This window comes from Coloeus monedula, assembly GCF_965178545.1.
Source record: "Coloeus monedula genome assembly, chromosome: 3".
Taxonomy (NCBI): domain Eukaryota; kingdom Metazoa; phylum Chordata; class Aves; order Passeriformes; family Corvidae; genus Coloeus; species Coloeus monedula.
Window position 1 is genome coordinate 67,497,378 of NC_138783.1, and position 23,341 is coordinate 67,520,718.

Consider the following 23,341-nt stretch of genomic DNA (forward strand, 5'->3'; position numbering starts at 1 on the left):
ATCTGCTTTGCCCTATTAACCCTGCAGGTTTCTTTAGGTCCCATTAGGACTACACTTTGAAACTACCATTAACAAAATGTCAAAAAACCTTAAATAAAAAAAAAAATGCTCAAACAGCAGCAGATGAAGAACACAGAAGAAAACATTTTCTTATGGAGTAGAATTCCTAGATGCAAGGATGCTTACTGGAAATTAACACTTGTTTTGGCATCAGTGAAGGTTACTAGTGCTAAATGAGAAGACATTCCTGTACCAAGCAGCTGCTTAAAGACTTACTGATACCTATCAACCAAATCAGATGCTTCTCATGTATGCACTGACCATTGTATTGCAGTAACAATACAGCCTGTAGATCCTGCAGTCAGAATAAGTGCAACAAATGCAGCATGCTATCTCCGTGAAACATTCCATGTCATCCAGAATTTAAACTTACATACATATCTACATGGATAGCTGAAGAACTTCTGTTATCTAAGTGAAACACTTTTTCCCAGCAATTTGAATTGAAATCAAAAGGACAATTCAATAGCCACATTATTTAAAAAATGCTTTATTTATTACTTTCAGCTTAAGACTTAAGTTACTGCCCTTCCTCTAAAATAAAGTTAGTATGGGCTTCATTCTTATCTGGACCATAAAGCAAGACTAAAACTGTACATGTAGTTTTTCATCAAAGCAAGAGATAAAACCCAGAATATACTAGCACTTCTAAAGGATGCAATAACAAAGCTACACTCATTATAAAAAGATTTGTTGGTGCACATTAAATTCAACAAATGTACAATATCTGGCATGATTTTAAAAGTACAGGATGCCAAAGAAGAGCAGTTGCACAATATTCACAAACAGTTCACAAAAATACCAAGCAATAATATTACTGGTGAACTTATTAAAAACTTTTCAAAGCTATAATATACACCATTCCTTTGAAAAACATTACAGTAATACTCTGAAATCTTCACATACACTTCTTTCTTTTTTTTTTTCTTAATAGTGGCAATCTTCAGAGCTCCTGTTAATTTTAACTTGGCATGCTTCTCATGCAGAGATGTTCTCCCATGTCAGCCTGTCATATTTTCAGCAGCCTAGAAACAGAAAAAAAATTATTCCAAGTCACCAAAAGAGACATAACGTAGATTAAATCTAATCTCTTCTTGTAACTTTTTAAATTTACCTGGAGAACTTAAAGGTCTAAAAAAAAAAAGCTACTTTCATTTTTTTCTAATGAACACTAGTATTTTCTAAAAAAAAAAAAAAAATGCTGTCAGCTGCCACTCCCCTTTACTAAAAGAGCCACTGATGTTTGCTTGTGTTACATCCTGTATCTGAGCAGCTTTTAAGCTTGCACATTTTACCCTAATACTTTCAAGAAAGGCTCAAATGCATAAATATAGTTACCTTTGGAGTTTACTTTACATAACTTATGGTAATTACTACCCCATCCACACAGACAAATTATTGACACAAAACTCAGAAGAACGACACTAATCATAACTGCATAAATCACACTGCCAATTATTTGATTAAGAACATAAGTATTTTTGTTACTGAATAACTCAACCCTGTCAACAAGGCATGGTTGTTGAAGACTGACACTGGTAGGTTTTAAACCAGTTATGGGACAAACATGTAGAGGAGAGCAGCAGGAATGGTAAAGCAGTGAAAGCAATGGAAGCAGTAAAATAGCCCTCAATTACTTATACACACTTAAATACACATGCAAACATATGCTTAAGCACAGACACAAATACAAAATATGCATGAGTATAGAAAAATGCTAAGTTAAAAATAAAGGATGCAGTCTTTCAGAACAGAAGCAAGACATAGGCTTCCCCTCCACCTACCAAAAACACCCAAAACACAAAAGTCATGACTGTGATGTTTAGGTAGACAGTAAAGAATGAAAATCCTTTAAAAGGCAAGCGAGAAGTTTTTTTAAACCACAGTTACCCTCTACTAGTTAAACAGGTAAATATTCATATATGAAAAGCCCTACATATACACACATCACAAAATCCCCTCTTGTTAGTCTTCGGAAAGGTTCAAAGCACAGGTTAAGGGGGTAAAAGCAATATGTAAAGATTATGTTAACAAGCTGCATGTAACTGTTTACAAGCACTGCTGCATACTGTTAGATCTGAGGTTGCAGAAATGAGGTGATATTGGTTAAAGGAAAAACCTAATTGTACTATTATGCAGGTAAGTGGACAAATGGTGACCATAATAAAAATTTTTGAGTTTTGGTTGTGGTTCTTTTCCTTCAGAAGAGTTAGTCTAATTATTTTTTTTCTACAAAACATGTTATTTGTACCATTTCCTGCTTCACGTTGAATTCAGTTGTATTTATTGCCTCCTCTATTGAACAGTTAATTTTCTTGATTTAAAAACGAGTCATATCCAACTACATTTTACAAACTGAAGCATAGCAAGTTGCATGTACATCTTACTCTTAAAAACAAATTTATAAGCTTTTTAAACTAGAGCATTACCTTTAGAGCTTCTGTAGCCTTACGAAGTTCTTTAATAACAGATGATAATGCTTCTGGATTTATCCCTTGTTCACAAAGCCGCACACAAATAGACAATGTCTCCATATCCAAGCCAGTGTTCAATATTCTTGAAATCTCAAACAGAACTGCAACAGAAAAAAATGAAAAAGCAGTTTAGTCCCTACAGACTACAAAAATTTCAATGATCAAAATTGTTCCTCATCAACATTTAACTTCTACTGTACCTCTACAGTGTGAACATGGTAGATGTCCATTGCTGTTTGAACTTCAACAACATGCTCAATTTTCCAGCATAAGCCAAAAGCTACAGCTTTTAACACAAACACCATGCTTTCCTGGTTCAGGAAATTTAATACTGGATAATGGGTTTTGAAAAACTAAAGAAAAAAGTGAAGAATTCAACAATTAACATGCCTGCCAAGTAGGTAAAAGGTAGGCTATAAGACCCCTCTGTGCTTTTGGACTCCAGATAGTGATGAAGCCCTTTCTAATCTTTAGGTGTTGAGGCAGTGTCTTTGGCAGAGAGATGTAGCAGTTTCTCCACAACAATTCTGAGCCCTTAACAACTTTACAAACAACAACTGCTAAATGTCTATATCTATCCTAAATATACACATAGTTACACAGGAAGCCTGGGCTCCTAAATCTAAAGATCAGTGCACTTTCTATACCTGTTCTCAAAAGCCTTACTTTGTCTTTATTGTCCCTCCTGTCTAAATCATTCCCACAGAAGTGGAAAGAGGGAAGTTGTCAGAGATTCTCTGTCCTTCCCAAAGTCTCTCTATCTGCACAAAATGGTTTTACCCTCTTGCAGCATCACAGGGGCCATAATGACCCTGCTAGTCCTGTCTTGCCTCCAGCAGCAGGTCAGAGCATGGAGATCAGTGGCTGAAATGCTAATTTTTACACCAGCTCAACTCATGAGGATCTGTACTAAGAAATGCTTTTGTAACAGCAGCGGTAACTTCAAGAGAAGTGAAGATGCTGAGAAAATAACAAAGCACTAGCCCTTGAACATTCTCCCTAGATTCTACTCCCTCATTAGGGCATTTTCAGAGAAAGTCTTCACATTCAACAACCCTCAGCAGATTTCCTGGCTGCCTTCCACTCTGCATATAAGCTTTTGGTAGAGGCATTTTGTGGAATTCCAGAGTTTCACACTACACTGAGAAACAAGCCCAAAACATGGCAGCTTTGGTTCCTCACAGTCAGGCCAAAAGTGAGCATCTAAACTTTACTCATCTGCTCACATTTCTCATGACCTATCATTCTCCAAAGTATTTCCCAGTACTCCCACTGCCCCTTCTCTCACATTTCCTATCCCATAACAGTACCTGCATTTTCGGATTGTTTTCATAGCAGAAACTATTCTAGTTCTGTAACACCGACTACTGTGCTCAAAGCTTTTTCACTACGTTGTAGTTCGGGTTTTTTTGGTTTTTGTTTGTTTTTGGCTTGTTTTTTTTTGTTGTTGTTGTTGTTGTTTTGGTTTTTTTTGCAGTTTACGTCGGTTTTCTGACGTGAGCCACGCACAGGAACAAAATATCGGGGTTCAGACCAGTTCAGGGGCTGCGCTGGCACCGGGACAGGGTCGGGGCTTCCGCTCTGTCCCGCGCACCTCCAGCCCCCCGCCTTAAATCCAAGATGCACTGGGCCAGGTCACAGCACTTGCATTGACCGTCACAAGGAACGAGAAACAGCAGCAAATATGTATATATGCACACGCATCTATGAATGTATATAAACACACAAAAGCCCCCACCCAGTATTCTATGTTAGTTAAATTAAAAACAACCAAAATCAAAAAACAAGAAAAGCCACGCCAGGTCCAAAGACACTCGCTCTGCGGGGGTGTTTGAACCGTTTCACGAAGTGACACGAAGTAAAAAAGAAACTGCTGCGGGCTGCATCTCTCAGCTGCCGCAACCCGCATCCCTCTTCCCAAGAGAGCGGCCCTTGTCCACGGCCAACGGCGGGGCCAGGCGTTCACTCTCCCTTGCAGCCTGCGCGTCCCTGCCCCGTGGCTGTCACCCACCATCCATGGTCTCCCTCACGGCATTCAGGCTGGCGGCGTTGCTCGCCATGGCGACCCCGCGCCGCCCGGAACCGGAACGCCCCGCGCCCTCCCGGGCCGGCCCCGCCCCTCCGGCTCCACGTGACGCCCCGGCGCAGCGCCAGCGCGGCGGGGGCGGGCTTGCTTTGAATTCGTGCGGCAGCGCCCCTGGCGATTGGCCCATTCGAGAGAGGGGGAGCCCTGCCATTGGCCCAGCGGCGCACACCGCGCGCCGTGATTGGTCAGAGTCCGCAGAGGGGCGGGGCTTGTTAAAGAGCCGCCCGGGGTGGCGGGGGCGGGAGCGGCGCGGTGGCGGCGGCCCGGTAACGGCGGCAGGTGGCTGTGCCCGTACCCCCGGCATTCCCGGCATCGCCTCCTCGGCGGCGGGAGCTTGGGAAACCGGCGAGTGGCTCGGCGCGGTGGCACCGTCCCGGGGAGAAGTGTGAGAAGGGGCTGAGCGGGGGCGCTTCCCCCGGGGCTCCCGTCCCCTTTGCGGCCAGAGGCGCGGGAGCTGCCGGGCCCCGGGAGGTGCTCTCCTGCCGGCCGGAGCCCCGCGAGGGCTGGGGCTGCCCCCGGCCCGTTGCGGCGGAGGGCGGGCGGTTTCAGCGCCCGGGCGGAGCGGGACCCGCCCGGGGCGTTATTGCTGCCCCGGCCGCTCGGGCAGCGCCGCGCATCCCCGCAGCCGGGCTGCCGGGCTCGTCCCGTGTGCGGGCAGGACGGCCGTTTGGTCTCTTCTGGTGGTTGATTTGGGATTTTTTGGTTTGCTTGTTGTTTTGCCCTCGTTTTGTTGTTTTTTTTTTTTTTTTTAATTCTCCTTTTCATGTTCTCTCTTATCTCGTTTTCATAGTTTCTATTTATTTGTAATTGTTCGTACCAGTCTTATTTATCAACTTCATGTCAGTAGGTCCAAGCCACAGCTAACTTCATTTTTATTAGTTTTTGAAATGTTCCTGGTGCCTTAAATCCTCTCTTCCCAAAGCCTTCAGGGTGGCCCTGAAATGTCAAAAGTGTGATTTCATTTTTTTTTCGTTTTCCTTAATTTTGCTCTCCCTCTTTCCTTTTCAGGTATAGCTTAGTGTTATGGGTGATACAGAAGAAGCTAAAATGCAGATAACACCAGAAACTCCAGGACGAGTTACAATCCTGAATCCGTTTGAAAGTCCCAGTGATTATTATACTCTTCAGGAGCAGATTGTCTCCAGTCCTTCAGTCTTTAAGTCAACGAAATCCTCATCTGTAAGATCTACTCATTAATTGTGTAACTGTACCGATATAGTGCTAATATTTTCAAATGCATCAAAAGGGTATTTTGTTTAGTGTACTTTAATGTATGTACCAAACTCAATAACTTAGGTGGCATTTGGAGTTTCTTCTCTTTACAGAACTATGCTGTTTTTAAATACTGATATTGTCACTTAGTCTTCCTCCCTTCCTAAATTTATTTTGTTTTTAGATACTAACAATTTGAGTGCTAAAACCAGTAGGAAGTAGATAAAGAACAGTTATTGGATGTAGTACTCTGGTCCCACTTAAAGTGGAGAAAACCAGTTTCTAGTTAGATGCTGAGCAAGCTGGTTGCAAATAAAACTTAATTGCACTTCTGTTGTGAGCTGGTTTTGTATTCAAGTTAATGATTTTGTGTATCTGTAACTTTTTTTTTTAGTTGCAAATTACATACTGGTTTGCAGTTGAAATTATTTTGTGATAAGCAGTAGAGATGATACTGCGATAATGAAACTAAAAAGACTCACTTGGTAGATAATTTTCCAAATATATTTGAACAGTACTTTGTAACTGTTAAATAAAGGGGTGAAGCTGCTTTATTTCTGAATTGGATTTTATTGTGCCATATGCACGGTATTTATGAGGGAGACTTTGCAGGATGTACATGGCGTTGCAATTCAGGTATTCTTAGAAATGGGAAGTGAAAGGAAGACTGTTTGGATGACTTGGGTTAGGTGTGGATACTGGATTTTCATAGAACCACCGTTTGGATTGTGCAATCAAGAGGCAATTTAATTTTATCTCAAGTTATGTATCTTTAGTAGACCTGTCCTCAGAAATTGAGAAGACACTGACACCTCAGTTTGTAAATACCAGCTATAACCTTCCACTTGATAGTATCTTGTAAATCATTGTGATACCACTACCAGGATAAAAAGCCTGACTGAGTTAACTAATTCTTTTTTACAGTAGATCATTTAAATAGAAACACTTTTGATTGTCTTTGACAGGAACTATATGGAAGCTGTGATTGTATTGTTCTGTTGAGATTTGTCCTGTGATTTTACTTGTATCCTTTTAGAATAGCAAGCATTAAGATGCCCGTTTCTTTTTTCAGACACCAGGAAAATTCAGATGGTCTATTGATCAGCTTGCTCTAATAAATCCTGTGGAAATTGACTCGGAGGACATTCGACGCCAAGGAATGTATTTGAGCTGTGCTAGGTAACTTAGAATCTATTTTTATGCAGCTAACTTAGCTTTAATACTAGAACACTGTTCTTTTGCTTTACTAACATTTCAGCATAGCATTAAAGACTTTTTAGTCAAATCTTTTAACATAATTTTTTACATTATATGGATATAATATTTAGATGAGGCTGCCTCTGTGCTGCTTCCTTTTAATGTTAAGATGGTGGCTGATTGCACTTTGGTAGACAGCCAGATAAAACCAGTTAGTGGAAACAAGAAAATGTCTTGCCAGTGATCATTACCAGGCTACCTCTTCTGCTCCTTGTTACAACACAGTTTATCTTCTTGGAATGCTCTGCAGGGAGGCTTCTTTGGTCTCTGGGGCTCCTGCAGAAGGGTAGACTTGGGAAAATTAGCTGGGGAAGCCCTAGCACTCTCTTTGAAAGGTATAGATTAGACTTAATGTGAAGGAGGGGGGACCAGTGCTAGTTACTTGAAGTAGTTCGGGGACCTTATCTGAACTTTTTTCCTTTCTCTGAAAATAACTTCTGTGAGGAAAATGGGTAGGTAAAACAGTCTTGGTATTTGGAGCTTATCTTGAGGGATCGTTTTACACACTGGTGCTGGAGAATGACATGCCAGGTGGAAGTAGCGAAGGGGAGGCCTTAATGGTGAATCCTGTAGACTCTCCTGTATGTTTCTCAGATACAGACTTGCATAAAAGAACTGCTTGCTCCTCATGGCATGAAGCACTGCAGGAACAGAATAATAAACCAGTCCTGTCTAGATCAGGTTGCTCAGTCCTATCCACCTTGATCTTGAATGTTTCCAGGGATGGGGCATCTACCACCTCTCCAAGCAATCTATTCCAGTGTTTCAACATCCTCATCATAAAAAATGCTGTGAAGTAACTTGCTGTTCTTAGTGTCTGACTGAACCTACATCTTTCTTTTTGAATAATAAAAGCTATAGGACTATAGCTGTCCCCATCTGTATCTGAGTCACCAGGTCTTAATGTTTCCTGTCCTTCCTCTTGCAGCCTGTAGGTTTCAGACTAATACTTTTTATACATTATTAAGCCTTAAGTTTTTAGGGATTTGATTACCTTCTTTATGGAACCTTACTCAGACAAAGTAGCTTTAATGCAGGTGGCTTGTGTGACAATTCCAGGAATAAGTGATGTGGCCCATAGATACAAACATGCATTGTCTCTGTGGGTCCTTCCAGTCTGTCCTGCTGTTTCATACCCACTGTGATGCATTTTTTTGAAAAATAATCTGCTGTGACTAGAAAGAGGCTAGATTGACTGTATGTAGATTTGCTGTGTCCATGCTTGCATGTTTCAGTGCATATATATACATAAAAATACAGTGATTGTATGCTTTTTTTTTTGGTACAATTACTCTGCAAGTGTCTCCATAGAACTGTCACTTTAGCATCATCTAGGCAGACGTAATTGAAGGTGACATGTACAAACATTGCAGATATATTCAAAGTCTGATAAGCATAAAAGAGAGAGTTTATATATTTGGCACATTTGTGTGTGCTTGTGTATCTAATAATATCTTGTTATCTGACTGATTTCTAAAATTATTCAAGGGTAATTCAGGTATACTAACTGTATATGAAAGTATTGGTGGTTCAGCTAAGACAATGATGAATATTTATAAGCTTCAAAAATTATTACAATAAATTACTTAGCAGTAACTGAAAGTCAGGCTTGAAGGTGACCGTTAGAGGAAATATAAATATAGAATCTCACACATCATGAAGTAACTGAAGTAACTACAATATTTTTTTAAAAACTAAGTTAAAAGCTGCATAAGGAAACATATTCATTGTTAGAAACTGAAATATACTGTATTCTAAACTGAAGAAAGTGTGGCATACTATGTATTTTACTGGGGAGAATTCTGTGCTGGGAAGGTGGGCTGTGTCAGGAATTTGAGTGTGCAAATTCCTGGAGCGTTTTCAGTTGCCCTTAATTCTTTACAGCTCAGTTTTTTATTCTGCTGGGTTTTACAGTGCAAGTCTAATCTCATGTTAACTTTAATAGTAAAATACGTTAATGTGACATTATTTTGGAAGATCGGTTATGATTGAGTTTTTGTCCAGACATGCTGAGTAAACGGAATATCTGCAATTATGTACTTTTAAATGGTACAGATCTTTCTCAAATCAACTGAATTGAAAAGTGTGATTTATAGTATGAGACTATTGCATGTAAAAACATAGTAAGATTTAGGGTTTAGTGCAACTTAATTTATAAAGTTTCTCTTGAGTATCTCTAAATCATTATATGGCTGTTCTTTACATTTTTTTCTACTTAATGTGATGGTTTTGATAATTGAGTTGTTTTTCATTTGTTACTTAGAATTGATAAGGAGACAGAAGACAGAAGGCAAAAAGCTATTGAGGAGGTAATAAAACTTTGTGCTATCAAATATTGATTTGTTTTATCTACAGAAAAGATCCACGTCTGTTGCAGGATTTCAAAACCCAGAAGCCTATATTTCAGTAAGACAGTAATTTTGCACCCTCATCCCTTGCAGTTGTAGTTGGAATCCACACACATTTTTTCTTCCCATCTTCTTTCAGACACATATAGGTCAAAACAGCAGATTTTTTTCTTTTGTTTTTCTTGACTAGTTGTAATGTAGCTGTAATATAACTCTTATAAATAGTTAACTTCAGGTTAAAAATAATGACTGAGAATATGGGGGTTTACAGTAACTGCTGGAGTTATATTAAATTTTTAAAAATATTGCAGAATTTTTGTGATTTTTAAAAATTTCTTCCAAATTCTGCTTGGTTGGGTGGAAGACTTTATTCTGGTAGCTTGTATCTTTCCATTCATTTTTCATTTTATTTTTCACTGTTCATTTGTCTAGTAGAGAAGGAAAAGTAAAGTGTTTAAAATATTCACTACAGAAATCTTCAATGTTATTTCAATTAAAAAACAACAACAACAAAAAGGCTGTGATAGGCAGGTCTATCAGTTTGTCTCTACAAAAATTGTTTTATGATTCTGTAAAGGAGCTGTGTAGTTGGCCTGCAGCTAAGATGCCCTGTTGTTCTAAATCTGCATTAAAAGGGATATTTCCTCTTGTGAGGTATAATGTAATGGATTATGCAGCTGAACAGCTTAAAACCCTGTCTCTGATAAAAATCATGCTTTTGATAGTTGGATGTTTCAAGCTGAGTTTTTTTCACTTAATTTGAGCCTTGCATTTATTGTGAGAACAGGATTTGCCTTGTGTTTCTTGAAGCTTTGTGATAGTGTTCATCTGCTCAGTGTCAGGGTGTTCCACAGTGCAGCTGTGATGATAGATAGTTTCTGGTTCACAGAGAAGACTGAAGTGCAGGTACTCAAAAGTGTTGTACCACTGACCAATTTAGCCAAATACTCTAACACTAATAATGTTGCCAAAAACCTCAGTTTATCACTTTTACTATTACCACAGTGTCTCTTTATCACTTCTATGAAATAGCTCAATTGTCAAAATAAAACTTTACAAACTGAAAATTTAAAAATAATTACTTTAAACTACTATGCAAGAAGCGTGGTAGTGACAATTCAACTTTTTAAATGAGCAATTATTGTTAATTGAAACTTGTGTATAGCTTTCACTCTGCAGACTTGAAAGATCTGAAGTGCTATGTGTCATAAAGAACACAGGGGTCTTCAAATCAAATAGTTTTTTTCTTTAATCTCTTTGGTCCTAAAATAATGAAATGTTCTACGTTTTTTTTCTTGTTCAGGATACTAGTCTAAATTTAAGTTGAAAATTTTAAAAAGTGCTCAGATGGTTTGTTTTTATTCTACTCCAGTTTTTCACAAAAAAACTCATAGTTCCTTCTCCTTGGATTGAACATGAAGGCAAGCAAGTTTCTCAGTTTAATTCAACTAAATGTAAGTTGCTTTTGTTGTCCACCCAAAATAAAGTAGCTTTTGGAGAAATTATCAAGCATATTTTTTTTTTAACCTCAATTTAAATTGTAAGAACCAGTGATAAAATATGGCACAACTGATTGATTTTCAGCTCTTCTCTCCAAGTGCTTTCTTTTTTTAAGAATTGTTCATGAATGGAAAGCCTTATATCATTTTTCCTTTTTGTTATTCTTGGTCTTTGTTCTTAAATTTTTCTACTTTAATAACCTGTCTGCAACCATATTAATTTACACACATAACTTTGTATCTCTAACTATCAACTTTGTTGATCCTGCTAATAGCCAAGTCTTCTACTGCACTTTTTTCTTCAGATACTTGCACGTCCTCTTATTCCGACTGCTTTCCTCACTGTATAAGCATATCATAAATGGAATTCTGTGTTCTTTTACCCTTATTTGCAGCATAAATTCCTGTTGTCATCCTTCTAGCTCACTGCCACTAGTCATGGGTTTTCTAAGTTTATTTCATTTATGCCACTGTTAGATTTTGTTCTTAATGCTCTTATTGAAGTTTATATATAACCAGCAGAATACAGAACAAATGGATTACAAGATGGGCAAATGTCAGCTGTAAAGTATTGTTTGCATGTCCTGTTGTTTGGTATGAAAGTCTTAAATAAGTGGGGATTTTTGCAAGATTTGGAAAAGGCTAAGCTGTTAAATTTTTTTATCAAGGACATACAGCTTGTGGATAGTGTATTTTTAATTGTCAGTGGTAAGATGGTCACTTTTGGGGCAGAGAACATAAGGCATAATCTGAGATCTGGTAAAGTGAATGGTGAAAGAAAATGGTCTGTGTTCTTGAGCTATATAAAAAAGATGAAGTGTTTCTTCACCTTTCTCCAGTCCAGACTGAATGATTTTCTGGAAATAGGTTTTACCTGAACACAGCCTGTTCAGCTAAGCATGAACTAGTCTGTTTTAAATCTCTCTTGTGTACGGACAGGAGGAGACAAAGTTTTGGGCAGTGTTGATGCTACTTCACTAAGCTTTTTTTTGAATAGAAATGTGCTGAAATTCTCTTGATAGCTATAGTGATAACCTTTTTTCAGTACTCCTTTCTAATCTCTTCCAAACATTGATGCAAAAATTTCGTTTGGTTGTATTAAGTATTGTAACTTAGTGTTGCAACATTTCAAAACTCTGTGTGCGGTGCGTGTTTAAATTCAAGTTCTCTTTTACAGCCATAGATATAAATAACATTTCTCCGATTGGAAGACAGCTGAGCTTGCAGCCTGGGAAAAGCAATGGTGAGTAAAAGGCAATGCCTAAAATTACAGGCTTTCTCTGAAGAAAAATAACCCATTTCTAATGGCCATTCAATTTCAAAAGGAAATTATTTGTTTGTTAGTATAACTGTAGAAATAGTTTTTCTTGAACTGTATAGTACTATTAATTTTAATACCCATTTCTCATAGTAATTTTGTTCTATTATACTCTGTTGTATTTTTTCAAGTAAAAAATTAAGTCCCCTGTAGACTGTGGGAGAGCATTTTTTTCCAACTCAGTATATGTACTTTTTCTGGATTAAAAAGTGAATGTGTACTTCAGGTTTACAATAAATTACAGTTTCAAGAAACCTTTAATATGTTGGTTTGTTTTGGGTTAGAGAATCGTGATTATTTTCTGTAAATATCAGAAGTCTTAATACATCTTTTAAACTGCATCATTTTTGATAAATACATACTGTTTTTCCCCAAGGTATTTTGATTCTTCTGCCACTTCCCTTTTGAATCCCTCCTTTCTCAGAGACCTCTTCTCAGCATAAAAGCCTCTAGAGAGGCATTCTTAAAACTCTTGGGTTTTTATCTCTAAGCCTAGTGTGCTGTGTGTAGTGATATCAAATCAGAATCGTACTTTAATTAACACTTTTCCTTATTGCAGCTGTAATTTAAATAGCTCAATTGCAGTGCAGTTTGAAAGTGAATTTTGTTTCTATAGCTTTAGTAAAAGGTCACTGTAAGCTAATTTTGTTGGTTTTATTCATTGCAGCTGCTTGTCAGACAGTACTGTCTTTGCCAGTGGATTTTAATTTAGAGAAAATACTAGGTATGTCATGCAATATCTAAATTTAATTATGAATGTCTAAATAGAAAACTTGGTTTTGTACTGTTGGCTGGGTGTTTGTCTTGTGAAATACTGTAAGCAAGGTATGAATGAAAGTTTTAAGTATATGTTCTAAATAGACAGTTACCCCATGTTTCATGGGACACACGTGACTTAAATTATGTGGATACAAAAATGCTGTTAGCAAGGAATTCTTCCTGCTTCTTCTAAACCGTGAGATACTTTTCTCTCTCACGGAAGATAATAGCAGAAGTTCTGTAAACAATGAAACACCTGCAACCTTGCAGAGCTTTGTTTATGGTACAGTAGAAAAATATTTTGACAATGGATGTTTTAGGATTTTGGCCAATCACCCCCAAGGGGTGGCTGATCCTTTGTCCAATTAGACTATGAAGAAAAAAGTCTATAAAAGGGTTTGTAAAATAATTAAATAAATCAATCTTGCTGCACAATTCCTGCCTGCTGTATCTTCTCTCCTCCTCCCTACGGCTGCAGGACACGGTGATATCGACAGCGGAAATAAAATTATATGAGTGTGGACGTAAAGATAAAAAAGAAGGGATATGGAGGGCAACTGGAAATTGTTCAGCCTGGAGGAGATTTAGGGGAGACCTCATTGCCATCTACAGCTTCCTCATGAGGGAAAGAGGAGGGGCAGCCACTGATCTCTCTCTGTGGTGACCAGTGCCAGGACCTGTGGGAATGGCCTGAAGTTGTGTCAGGGGAGGTTTAGGTTGGATATCAGGAAAAGATTCTTCACTCAGAGGTGGTTGAGCACTGAACAGACTCCCCAGGGCAGTGGTCACAGCACCAGGCTTGGCAGAGTTCAGGAGCATTTGGACAATGCTCTCGGGCACAAGGTGTGACTCTTAGGGTGTCCTATGCAGGGCCAGGAGTTGGACTTGAATGATCCTTGTGTGTACCTTCCAACTCCGGATGCTCTATGATTCTATGAAATTGGTTAACAGTTCTGAATGCCTGAAAGGTTATAAGCAGAAGATACCCCGTGCTCCCCCAAACAGAGCAGTAATTTGTCTTAGCAGAGCTGTTTGGTTACAGATGCTGGCCAGGAGGCTCCAAGCCCAACCTTGCCTTGAGTAAAGCTGTGCTGTAGCTCTGCCTTTAGTGTACCTGAAGCCATGGTGGGGAATAGAAGTTGTGTGGTGGCAAAAAAGCCGTGACTGCTGAGATAGGAGGCAAGAGTCCAATTTAACTGTCTGATTATAAAGTGCTACATCAAGCAACTACTGCCACCTTCTCAGGCAAGGGGGCTGGAAGGGGCTGATCTTCCAGTTCATAGGTGGGACAATGGGTACAGCCAGCTCAGAGCATTTTGGCTGCATGCTTCTGTCCCGGTGTTGAAATTCAGAACCTGGACTGTGGGCCAACAAACCGGAACCGTATCTATTGCCTTTGTTTTTTGTCTTAACAAATGCTTCCATCAATACATAGTTTGGGAATTCATGAAAAATCTCTCCTACAGGGAACATCCGACTAGAATAGAGCAAGAGCAAAAAGCTAAAATAATCTGGTAAATCTGAGCATATTTTAATGGGTCTTAGTTTGTGCTTTCCTACTGTAAACTGCTAACTGCTTAGATTTTCTTCAAGTCTAATCTGTTTTGCCTCTGGATGTATCATGAAGACCATCAAAGAATATGGGAGACCTGAAAAAGAGTCTAGGTTTGCTTGGGTAGTAAAATAATCCACGTTTGACAGCTCAGATATGAAGAGTAATAAAATTCTGGGAGAAGACCAAGAAGTAGATACAAGCAACTATTTTTAAATTTTTTCAATTCAGACTTTAGTGTTAAGGGATGATGGGCAAAAGTGGAATGAACTTTAGTAGACAGAGGTGACATTTTGTAGGGATGACAAGCAATCCTTTGGGATAGGTGCCTAAACAGATTAATTAGTTGCTGTATTGATAAATTGGATTAAATGTTTTAATTTAATTACATATGTCTCTGTAATGGAATGTATTTTTTTTCCTGCGTTCTTATTGGAAACAATTTCTCCCCCACATTTCTAGGTGAATATTTTAGAACTGATGAATTTGCAGATCAGTCTCAGGAAAATCTGAGCTCTTCATCACTCAGAAGAAAGCTGTTTTTGGAAGAAAATGGGAATGTATCGGCATGTTTGTCCCCTTCTCTGCATAGTCCATGTGGTAGTCAGCCACTTGGAGTGCTTTGTTCAATAGAATTATCTCCAGTCCGGTGCAGAAGCCCCCTGGACACATCTAGTTCAGTAAGTAGCCTGTTTTGTGGGCTGGGTGGGATGTACTTTATGAGAGAGTAGGTGTTTGACTAAAAGATGATTGTTTTTTTATTTGGGTTTTCTTGGGTTTTTGGTTTTTTTTTTAAATTCCAGATTCTGAAAAAAATTTGTGAACAGAAGTTGAAAGAATGTATTACTGACTTCTTATTATTTCAAATTTTTTTTTTTTATGCTGCTATTCTTTCATAGAGGGAATTACGTTTTAATTTTGTTACGAAAAGGTAGTAAGAATTAAAACATGACTTGATGAAAGCACGTTAAAACCTTTCTTTTTTTGGTAAAATGTGTATACAAAAAAGTCCCGTTTAAATCCATGAATTGCTGTCTACAATACCAGTTGATATGAACATGTAATATAATTATTTCCCTTAAATCTCATAAACTCATTTGTTGTGGAAGAAATGACTTGTGGATCTTTGAAGTGCAGTGCTAAATATGCTTTTTTTTTTCCCATCGGCCAGAGTTTTCAGTTGAGTAGACATTTATTAAAACACAGAATGTAATGTCCATTTTTAAATTAAACAAAATGAACCTTATCCCCATGTGGACAAAGCACACCTAAAGTGGTTTAGGTGATACAGTTTTACCTGTTTCATGGTTGAAGTGCATGGAAAAACCTTACCTACACTAGGGTAGTGTAGCTTAAAGAAAAGGTAACCTAGTAAAGAATTCCTACAATACAATTACAGTGCCTGAAGTGATGTGGGGGTGAGGGGGTATGTTTTGGTTTGGTGGGTTTTTGTTGGTTTTTTTTGCTGTTGTTTGGTTGGGGTTTTTTGGTTTTGTTTTTGTTTTGTTTGGTTGGTTTTTTGCATGATAGTCTCAAGCAAGGTCATGACCACTATTCTGTTTTCTTAAGGAGAAATATTTCTGTCTTTTATCTGCTGCTGAATTTAGTTAACATGGATTACATTAAAATATAAATAGTGGCTGACTTTCATCTGCAGTGATACGAGTAAGAAATTTAGATTAAACATTTGACTAGATACACAGATAGCATTAATTCTCTATTTAGGTTTCTCTTAGTCTTAAATATAATGGATAAAATAGTCCTAGCTGATATTACGTGACAGCTTGAGTCCATTGCTAGCTGATATTACGTGACAGCTTGAGTCCATTGCTCTTTTCCCCTGTGTGGAGGCATAAGGTCCAGATGAAGAGCTGCAATTGAAATAATGAAGCTAAACTAATGATAGAGATTGTCATTGTAAAGGATTAGTCTTTCCCAGTGCTGCCATATTAAGCTTTTTAGTTAGAACAATTTTATATATACATATTAGCCAAAGTTTAGATTATGGAAATAATACCCTGTGGATTTGATTTTTTTTTTTTTTAATCTGAAGGGTCAGTTTTCATCAAGTCCTATTCAGGGAGGAACAAGAGCTTATAGTCTGGGAAGTATAACCAGTCCCACGTTTTCAGAGGGGTCTCCTGCACATAATGGTTCTCCCGCTTTTTCACCAATTGCTTTTCACATAAGAAAAACACCACTCTCAGGTATGGCTTAACTGTATATGTCTTACTCTATCTTGAGTACTATATTTTGATTATAAAAACTTAAAAATTCTTAGTGGAACCTGCTTCTGTTTGGAGATAAGTTCCTGTGCTTAGCAGACCAGCAGTCTCCTCCTATATGACACATCTGTGCAGCAGTGAAACACATGAAACAATGAAATGTATATACTTGCAACAGATGAACTAGAGAAAATATTTTGGAAGACGGCATTGAGACCTAATAAGAATGAAGAAAAGTTAAAAGGGTTAATTTAATGTGGGAGGGCTTTTAAAGCCACATGCCTGAACTGAGTCAGATTACAATTCTGATTTGGCCCTGAATTATTTTAATGTTAATGGGCAAAGAATCTTTAGCTTGATCTTTCAAATCATGCCAGCTTGAAGATTATTTGAAATGAAATGACTAGTGAGAAATCACAAACATTTTGTGTCCTCATTGCTCTAGAAAATGTCACTGTTTCATGCTGTGTCCACACCTGGTAAAGCTTAATACCTTGTTTAAACATGATTATACCTGTTTATACATGATTTTTACACATTTTGATTAAATGTATTTTACACTTTTATATGTGGAGTTTGCATAGATGTTTTCTCACTTGTTCGATCTTAAACTTCATTGCTGCCAAAAATTTAAATGCCTATAGATTGTGTATTGATACTTGTTCACAAACAAACCAGAACCAGCATTCACACATTTTCCTTTGAATACTGTATAGTAATGACATTTGAAAATACAAGGTCTCCAATATAGCAAATCATATCATAGAAAAGAAATTTGGTGGTGAAATGGGATGAAAACTTGCCTTTATCATGGTAGTTAAAATGTATGGGTGGTTGGTTTGGTTTTTGGTGTTGCTTGTTTGGTTGGGTTGGGAGGCAACAGTCAGTGAAATACTCTGTAGTTGGGTATAAATTACTCAGTGGACTGTAGGGCTTTGAGAATGATGAGTTTTTGTATCAGATATCAGGTGGAGTTAAACTTCTCTCATTTTTTTTCAGACCAAAGAAAATTTACTTTTCGTTCTCCAGACATTCCTTCTTCCTCAAATATAATGACACCCCCAAGTACGAGAAGTCCTTACATAGATGGTTGTTCTCCAATTCAAAATTGCTCTCCTATGAGGCTTGGAGCCTGTAGAGGAACTGCCAAATATCAGACTTCTGTCATTAGAATACCAATTGCAGTTGAGAATCATGATGAGGATGAGGAAGACAAGGAAAACGCTTCTCCAGCAGAAGCTCGGTTCCCAGAAATGGATAATGGAATAAACTTACATCAGGAAGATGGTGATACTTTTGCGCATGGTACACATCTCGTGGTGACAACTGTGTCCATTGCACCAGATCACTCAGAAGGTTGTCATCAAAGGTTGTCATCATTTCAGGATATAGAAAGCTTAAAGGAAAATAATACTGTAGACATGGCTGATGCAGCTGAAGTGTCAGAGGAAAACACTTGGATAAAAGAAGCAATTGGCAGTAGCAATACACCAATGGCCAGCTTTATGACAGGCATTACTTTCAGTATTGAAAGCTCTCGCATGTGCATGTCACCTCTTGCAGAAAGCAGCGCAATTCCTTGTGACAACAGTAGTATTCAGGTAAAAATAAAAATACTTTTTTGTCTTTCTGTAAAACTGAGCTCAACATAACGTGGAATACGTATACTAATATGGAAGTAATTGTTATTTTCTCTTATTTCATATGGCATGCAGGTGGTATCGTGACATTTATCCCTTCCCTCCATCCCCTCTTTCGGTGGAGTTAGCATAGCAATTATAATTATTTTTGTGTTGCTATGTGCAGTAGTATATTTAACTTAATCCAGACTAATTCTGGCAGACAGGCTTACAATTTGCTTTTGTTATTAACCGGTCATAATTGGTTTGTTGGATTAAGTTCTGTTAATCAAATGCAAATCATATCAGGTATCTGAGGGATTTAATTGTGTTAAATTACGGTACATTTTCCAAGCCCTGCTTTTTGATTTCAGGTGGACAGTGGTTACAATACACAGACTTCTGGAAACAGCATTATGGATACTGCAGGGGCTGAAAACAGTTGCAGAGAAAATGATGTGAATACTGTCGTGTTTCAGAATAAATCTCAGCTGCTTAGAACAAAGGTAGGAGTTAAATTGTGGTAAAAAAGTGACAGGCTTCCCATCTAAAGCATCTGTTCCCCATTTTATTTAGTTTGAGGGAGCCTGAGGGGAGAGACTATCAGGTGATAATAAAGATGTTAATGTAGCATCATTTCAGATACTATGTTGAATAAACACAGGACGAATACCTTAAACTGGCAATATAATTAATATGTTTTATGACAAAAGCAAAGGTTGTCTTGGAGGAAACTGAGGTATATGCATGAAAAGTAGTAGCGAGGCTGCTCATGACTATTGTAGTCTGTCTCTTTTGTTTCTTTTGTTCTTGCTGCTTCATTTATTGCTAAGTTTTTAAAAATGTGCCTGTGGAGAAGGACATTTCTGGGGAAAAATTGACTAGTGTTAATTTTTATAAACTTAGCATCAAGTCCTAGACCACACCTGGCACACTGACTTGGTGGGGAACTTCCTGCATAGGTGCAGTCTTTCAATTACAAGCCCTATTTGAAAAACAAATTACAAAAGACAATACATATCCAGCAAGGCTCCTAAACTCTTAATCTTGTGACTGACAGGAAGGAGTTCTACTTCTTCCAGAGTAGCAAGTTAGTTTCTTTGGAGAAGAGAGCAAAGATCATCTCCTCTGAGTAATTATGGTCACATGGTGCTACAAACTAGTAGTTTATGGTCTGCTTTGTCTTGGAAGTCCTTCAAGGGGAGACAGTACTAACCATTACTACCAGATTATAAAAAAACCTTAAGTAAACCCATTCAGCCCTGACTTCACTTCTGGATGTGACATGCTAAAAGCCACCTCTCTGCCAAGGGGAAGTGCAGACTGATGGTGTCTTACAGAGCACTGACATCAAATTGTAAACTGTTCATTTAAGATTAGGACAAATGTGCCCATACAAGAACAGATGGATATTTTGTACTTCTAAAAATACTCAATCTACAATCCTGCCCCAGTCACCCCGTAGGACATGGATTTTATGTGTGAATGTACTTACCAGAATCAGTTGTCTGGTATCAAACCTGTCCTAGAGGGACTTGGCCAATGTCATGCAGCTGCCTTTTCCCACTGTTAGTCTTTGAACTGCTGGATCCTGACTATACCATATTTGGGTTTTAGACTAGGATTAAAGTGTGAAGGCATTAAGCGCTTCATTCAAATCCTACAATTGAGAGCTCCCAGGGAATGAAAAGAAAAAAGCACAGATACTGCAGGCTGAAAGATTCAAGTCTTGCTCATTCAGAGCATGTGAGCCCTTGAAATTAGGTGGTTCTTGGAGATGGCATGTTCCAAAGACCTGTGTAGAGAAAAGCTGTTACTTCATTTCTTTCTCATTTCAGAACGGCAGAGTTGGTACTTGAAGTACTTACTATACTTGAAATTTGCAGATAGCAAGCTTGGATCTTGTTTCTTTTGGAGAATTTCTGTTAAAATGGTTTTAAAACTAACTTCTTCTTATTCACCTAGGAGTGTTCTGCTTTAAGCCATAAGGACAATCAGTTGCTGAGAGCAAAATCTCCAGAGAAGCAATGCTGCTTCCAAAAAGCCAAAACACATAGCACAGTATTTGGTCAAAATGCAACTTGCAACATTTCTACTTGGAAAAATGAAAATCAAGTTCAGGGGTTTCACAAAAGTGGTATGTAGTCTTCTGATGGAGAACTTAAGCTGTGGTGTCTAATAAATTTTTATACATATGACCTCAATTACCTGGATTATACATACAATTTTGCTTTTCTAATGCAAATGTAATAAACTGTTTGGTATATATTAAGGGAGTTCTTAAAATAATATGGAATTTTTCAGGTCTTACTAAGAAATTTATTGGTATCATTAAGTGATCCTTTTTGAAAATTAAGGTGTCTAGATTTGGTACAGAGAAACAATAGGTTTTTTTCAGAATTGTATTCCTTCTGTGGTTAGGGTGGATTCCATGAACAGCCTAGGATAACTTGCATAGGAACCAATATAACTGCAAAAGCACCTACATTTTAAGATTTGTCCCTCCTAAGGGCATGAGGGACATTTTTCTTTGTGGGAAAGAAAAAGGGCTATTAGTCTGGATTTGGATAGTCTCTAACCAGATTTGTTGTGTGGCTTCGTAAATACTAGCACTGGTACCAAGAGTAAGTCACTGGACTAAAGTGAATTGCTGGGGTGGTGATGAGAGCAAACACCAAATTTAGTTCTCTTAGTAATATAAAATAAGCTTTATGTCAAAAGAAGCTGTTTAGCAATTCTCTGAACCACTTTGGTTTGAGAAAAATCTGTGATCTGTCAGTTAGGTTTACCAGGTACTTAAGTAAAATGTACTATTGGTTACCTTAAAATCAAAAGGTAGTGTTGTTGCTTTGATAATTGTATTAGTACTAAACTTGGAGTTCATCACCTGACACTACCAGTGTCTCCAAAGAACACTTGTGTCCAAACTGATGATCTGGTACCCTTTGGAAGGAACCTCAGAAGGTGCAATAAGATTCACTGGTTTCAGTACATCACTAAGAAAATGGTGCAGCCTTTCTACTATTAGAGTAAACCATTTCACTTCACTCTTAATTCCTAGTATTATTATGTTGCTTGCAGAAATTACGAAAAAAGATAAATCCTTAAAAATATAATTAACTTTTGCATGCCATTTGTTACAAAAAGTATTAATACAAGCAAACCTTTGATCTTTTCAAGAAAACCATCAATGAATTAAAGTGATGGATTGAGGGGGGTCAGAAGCCCAGAACTCCCTTTGTGTAATCAAATCAGATTTGGTTGAATTTGCTTGTATTTCTTTAAAAGAACCTTCTGGAATTTATAAATGTGAATAGGGGAAAAAATCCATATGGTTATCTTGTGGCCCTAGTGAGTAAGAGGGAAAGGAGAGGTAAGGGATACACTCTTATTTCTGGGCTCTGTTTATGTAGAGCTCTGGTAAACTTGGTTGGATTAATGAAAAAAAGTCCATTCTAACAAGTGTTCCAGGTGAAGCAGTCTTCCTCCCTTTTCATAGCAAGGATGTCCCAGGATAGTGGATGGAAGTTCTGCTTTCTGTTCTGTTGCACAACCCACAGAAAAGCTTGTACCAAAGTGACAGACAGTGGCTGATGAGCCGCTGTTGGCACACTAGGTCCAAAACCTATTGGTCAGACCTAAATTTGAAGGCAAGACAGTATTGTAAAAAAACCTCATAAGGGCAGGTGTGAACAGAATCTCATGGCATTAAAATCAGTATGTTAGACCTGAGAGTTGTGTTTTGTTTGAATTGAACAGTTCTTGAAGTATGTTCATTAATAATTTCCTATTGAAAGTTTTGTGAAAAACACATTTAAGAAAAAGGGAAATGTCTGTCTGCATCACTTGATTGTAGTTCTCACATTGCAAAAAGAAATATAAAAAAACTTACTTTAGAAATCTAATGAGCAAACATGGTGTGCATTATTTTTACTTCTGTAGCAATTTAATCAGTATTTCTGTAATGCATGTGGGATTGACAGTAATGGAATCTAGTGTCATATATTAGCTATTTCATGATCTTCAAACAGTGCCCAGAAGACGGAAATACACCGAATTGACAACTGTTAAGGAATGATTTTTTTAAAAAATAGGAAATTAACTCAGACTTCTGGAAAACGAATTTTATAGAATAGGGCCTTCAAAATGTTCTTAGCTTTAGCTTCTAACTTTTGTCACTCAAAAGCAGGATACAACTTGCCTGAGATTTAAAAGTTATATATACGACCTGTGTCATTTCTGTTTCTCATGATAATTTTAACAGTAATCAACGGAAAGGACTGTACAAAGCATTTATTTTTGCAATTGTGATTACTAAAATAGTAATGTAAATTTAATGAACGTTAAGCAGGGTAGTCCAAATTATGATCTGTTTCTGAAATTTTCTGAGTTACATGTAGAATTAAAATTTGGTTTTACTTTTTAACTAATCTTCTTGATTGTTTTTATAATGTTCAATGATCAGAGGCTTTTGAAGTATTCACAAGTAAAAAAGCTATCACTAAAGTATTTAATTTCATCCTGTGTTAGTGTTTTCTTAAAGGTAAGAAAAAAGTAACAGCAGAAATGGGTGAATGTGAGAAGTGATTAAGGATCCCCCCCCACGTGGATTGCCTGTATTTTCTGTCCTGTTTTATAGTCTTCAGTTAGATGGGTAATATTTATTTTATGAAAATATGCCTATTTTTTTATTATGTTTGTACAACTGATTTGTAGAAGAAACCTACTGTGCAAATTACCATGGAAATCACTTGACCATTGTGTTTCTGTACTTGTTCTTAATGCATTGGTTGGCACACATTGCACAAAGGGGTCATTGTTTACATTAAATTAATATCAGTACTTTCAATGAGAGTCCTTTAACGTGTCTAATTGTAAATTGAGTAGTGAAACAGAATAAAGACATTTCTTTAATACCTATATTGTTCAATT

The 23,341-nt window shown here is 37.7% G+C and overlaps 2 protein-coding genes across 3 annotated transcripts; one reads left to right on the forward strand and one right to left on the reverse strand.

Annotated features, from left to right (window-relative positions):
* Positions 1-554: 554 nt before the first annotated feature.
* On the reverse strand, positions 555-4,660 carry MZT1 (mitotic spindle organizing protein 1). Its single transcript, XM_082278137.1, has 3 exons — positions 4,546-4,660; positions 2,490-2,635; positions 555-1,085 (listed from the first exon to the last, which is right to left on the reverse strand). The coding sequence occupies exons 1-3, from the start codon at positions 4,592-4,594 to the stop codon at positions 1,062-1,064; spliced, it is 219 nt and encodes a 72-aa protein (XP_082134263.1). The 5' UTR covers positions 4,595-4,660; the 3' UTR covers positions 555-1,061.
* A 224-nt stretch (positions 4,661-4,884) lies between these two features.
* On the forward strand, positions 4,885-23,323 carry BORA (BORA aurora kinase A activator). Of its 2 annotated transcripts, XM_082277424.1 has the most exons (12): positions 4,885-5,005; positions 5,629-5,799; positions 6,905-7,011; positions 9,353-9,398; positions 10,810-10,891; positions 12,114-12,179; positions 12,922-12,978; positions 15,028-15,245; positions 16,619-16,772; positions 17,790-18,391; positions 18,784-18,915; positions 20,375-23,323. In XM_082277424.1, exons 2-12 carry the CDS (start codon positions 5,644-5,646, stop codon positions 20,552-20,554), a joined length of 1,800 nt encoding a protein of 599 aa, XP_082133550.1. In that variant the 5' UTR covers positions 4,885-5,005; positions 5,629-5,643; the 3' UTR covers positions 20,555-23,323. The 2 variants fall into 2 exon arrangements, with proteins under 2 accessions (XP_082133550.1, XP_082133551.1); XM_082277425.1 differs by lacking the exons at positions 4,885-5,005; positions 5,629-5,799; positions 6,905-7,011; ... (1 more) ...; positions 10,810-10,891; positions 12,922-12,978 and having other exon boundaries at positions 12,118-12,179.
* Positions 23,324-23,341: the final 18 nt, after the last annotated feature.

Coding starts and splice junctions, on each gene's coding strand:
- MZT1 (XM_082278137.1), bottom strand. CDS start 4,594: ATGGCGAGCAACGCCGCCAGCCTGAATGCCGTGAGGGAGACCATGGAT. Junction 2,636..4,545: donor CGTGAGGGAGACCATGGATG/GTGGGTGACAGC, acceptor TTTCTGTTGCAG/TTCTGTTTGAGATTTCAAGA. Junction 1,086..2,489: donor AGGCTACAGAAGCTCTAAAG/GTAATGCTCTAG, acceptor TTCTGTTTCTAG/GCTGCTGAAAATATGACAGG.
- BORA (XM_082277424.1), top strand. CDS start 5,644: ATGGGTGATACAGAAGAAGCTAAAATGCAGATAACACCAGAAACTCCA. Junction 16,773..17,789: donor AAGAAAAACACCACTCTCAG/GTATGGCTTAAC, acceptor ATTTTTTTTCAG/ACCAAAGAAAATTTACTTTT. Junction 18,392..18,783: donor GTGACAACAGTAGTATTCAG/GTAAAAATAAAA, acceptor TTTTGATTTCAG/GTGGACAGTGGTTACAATAC.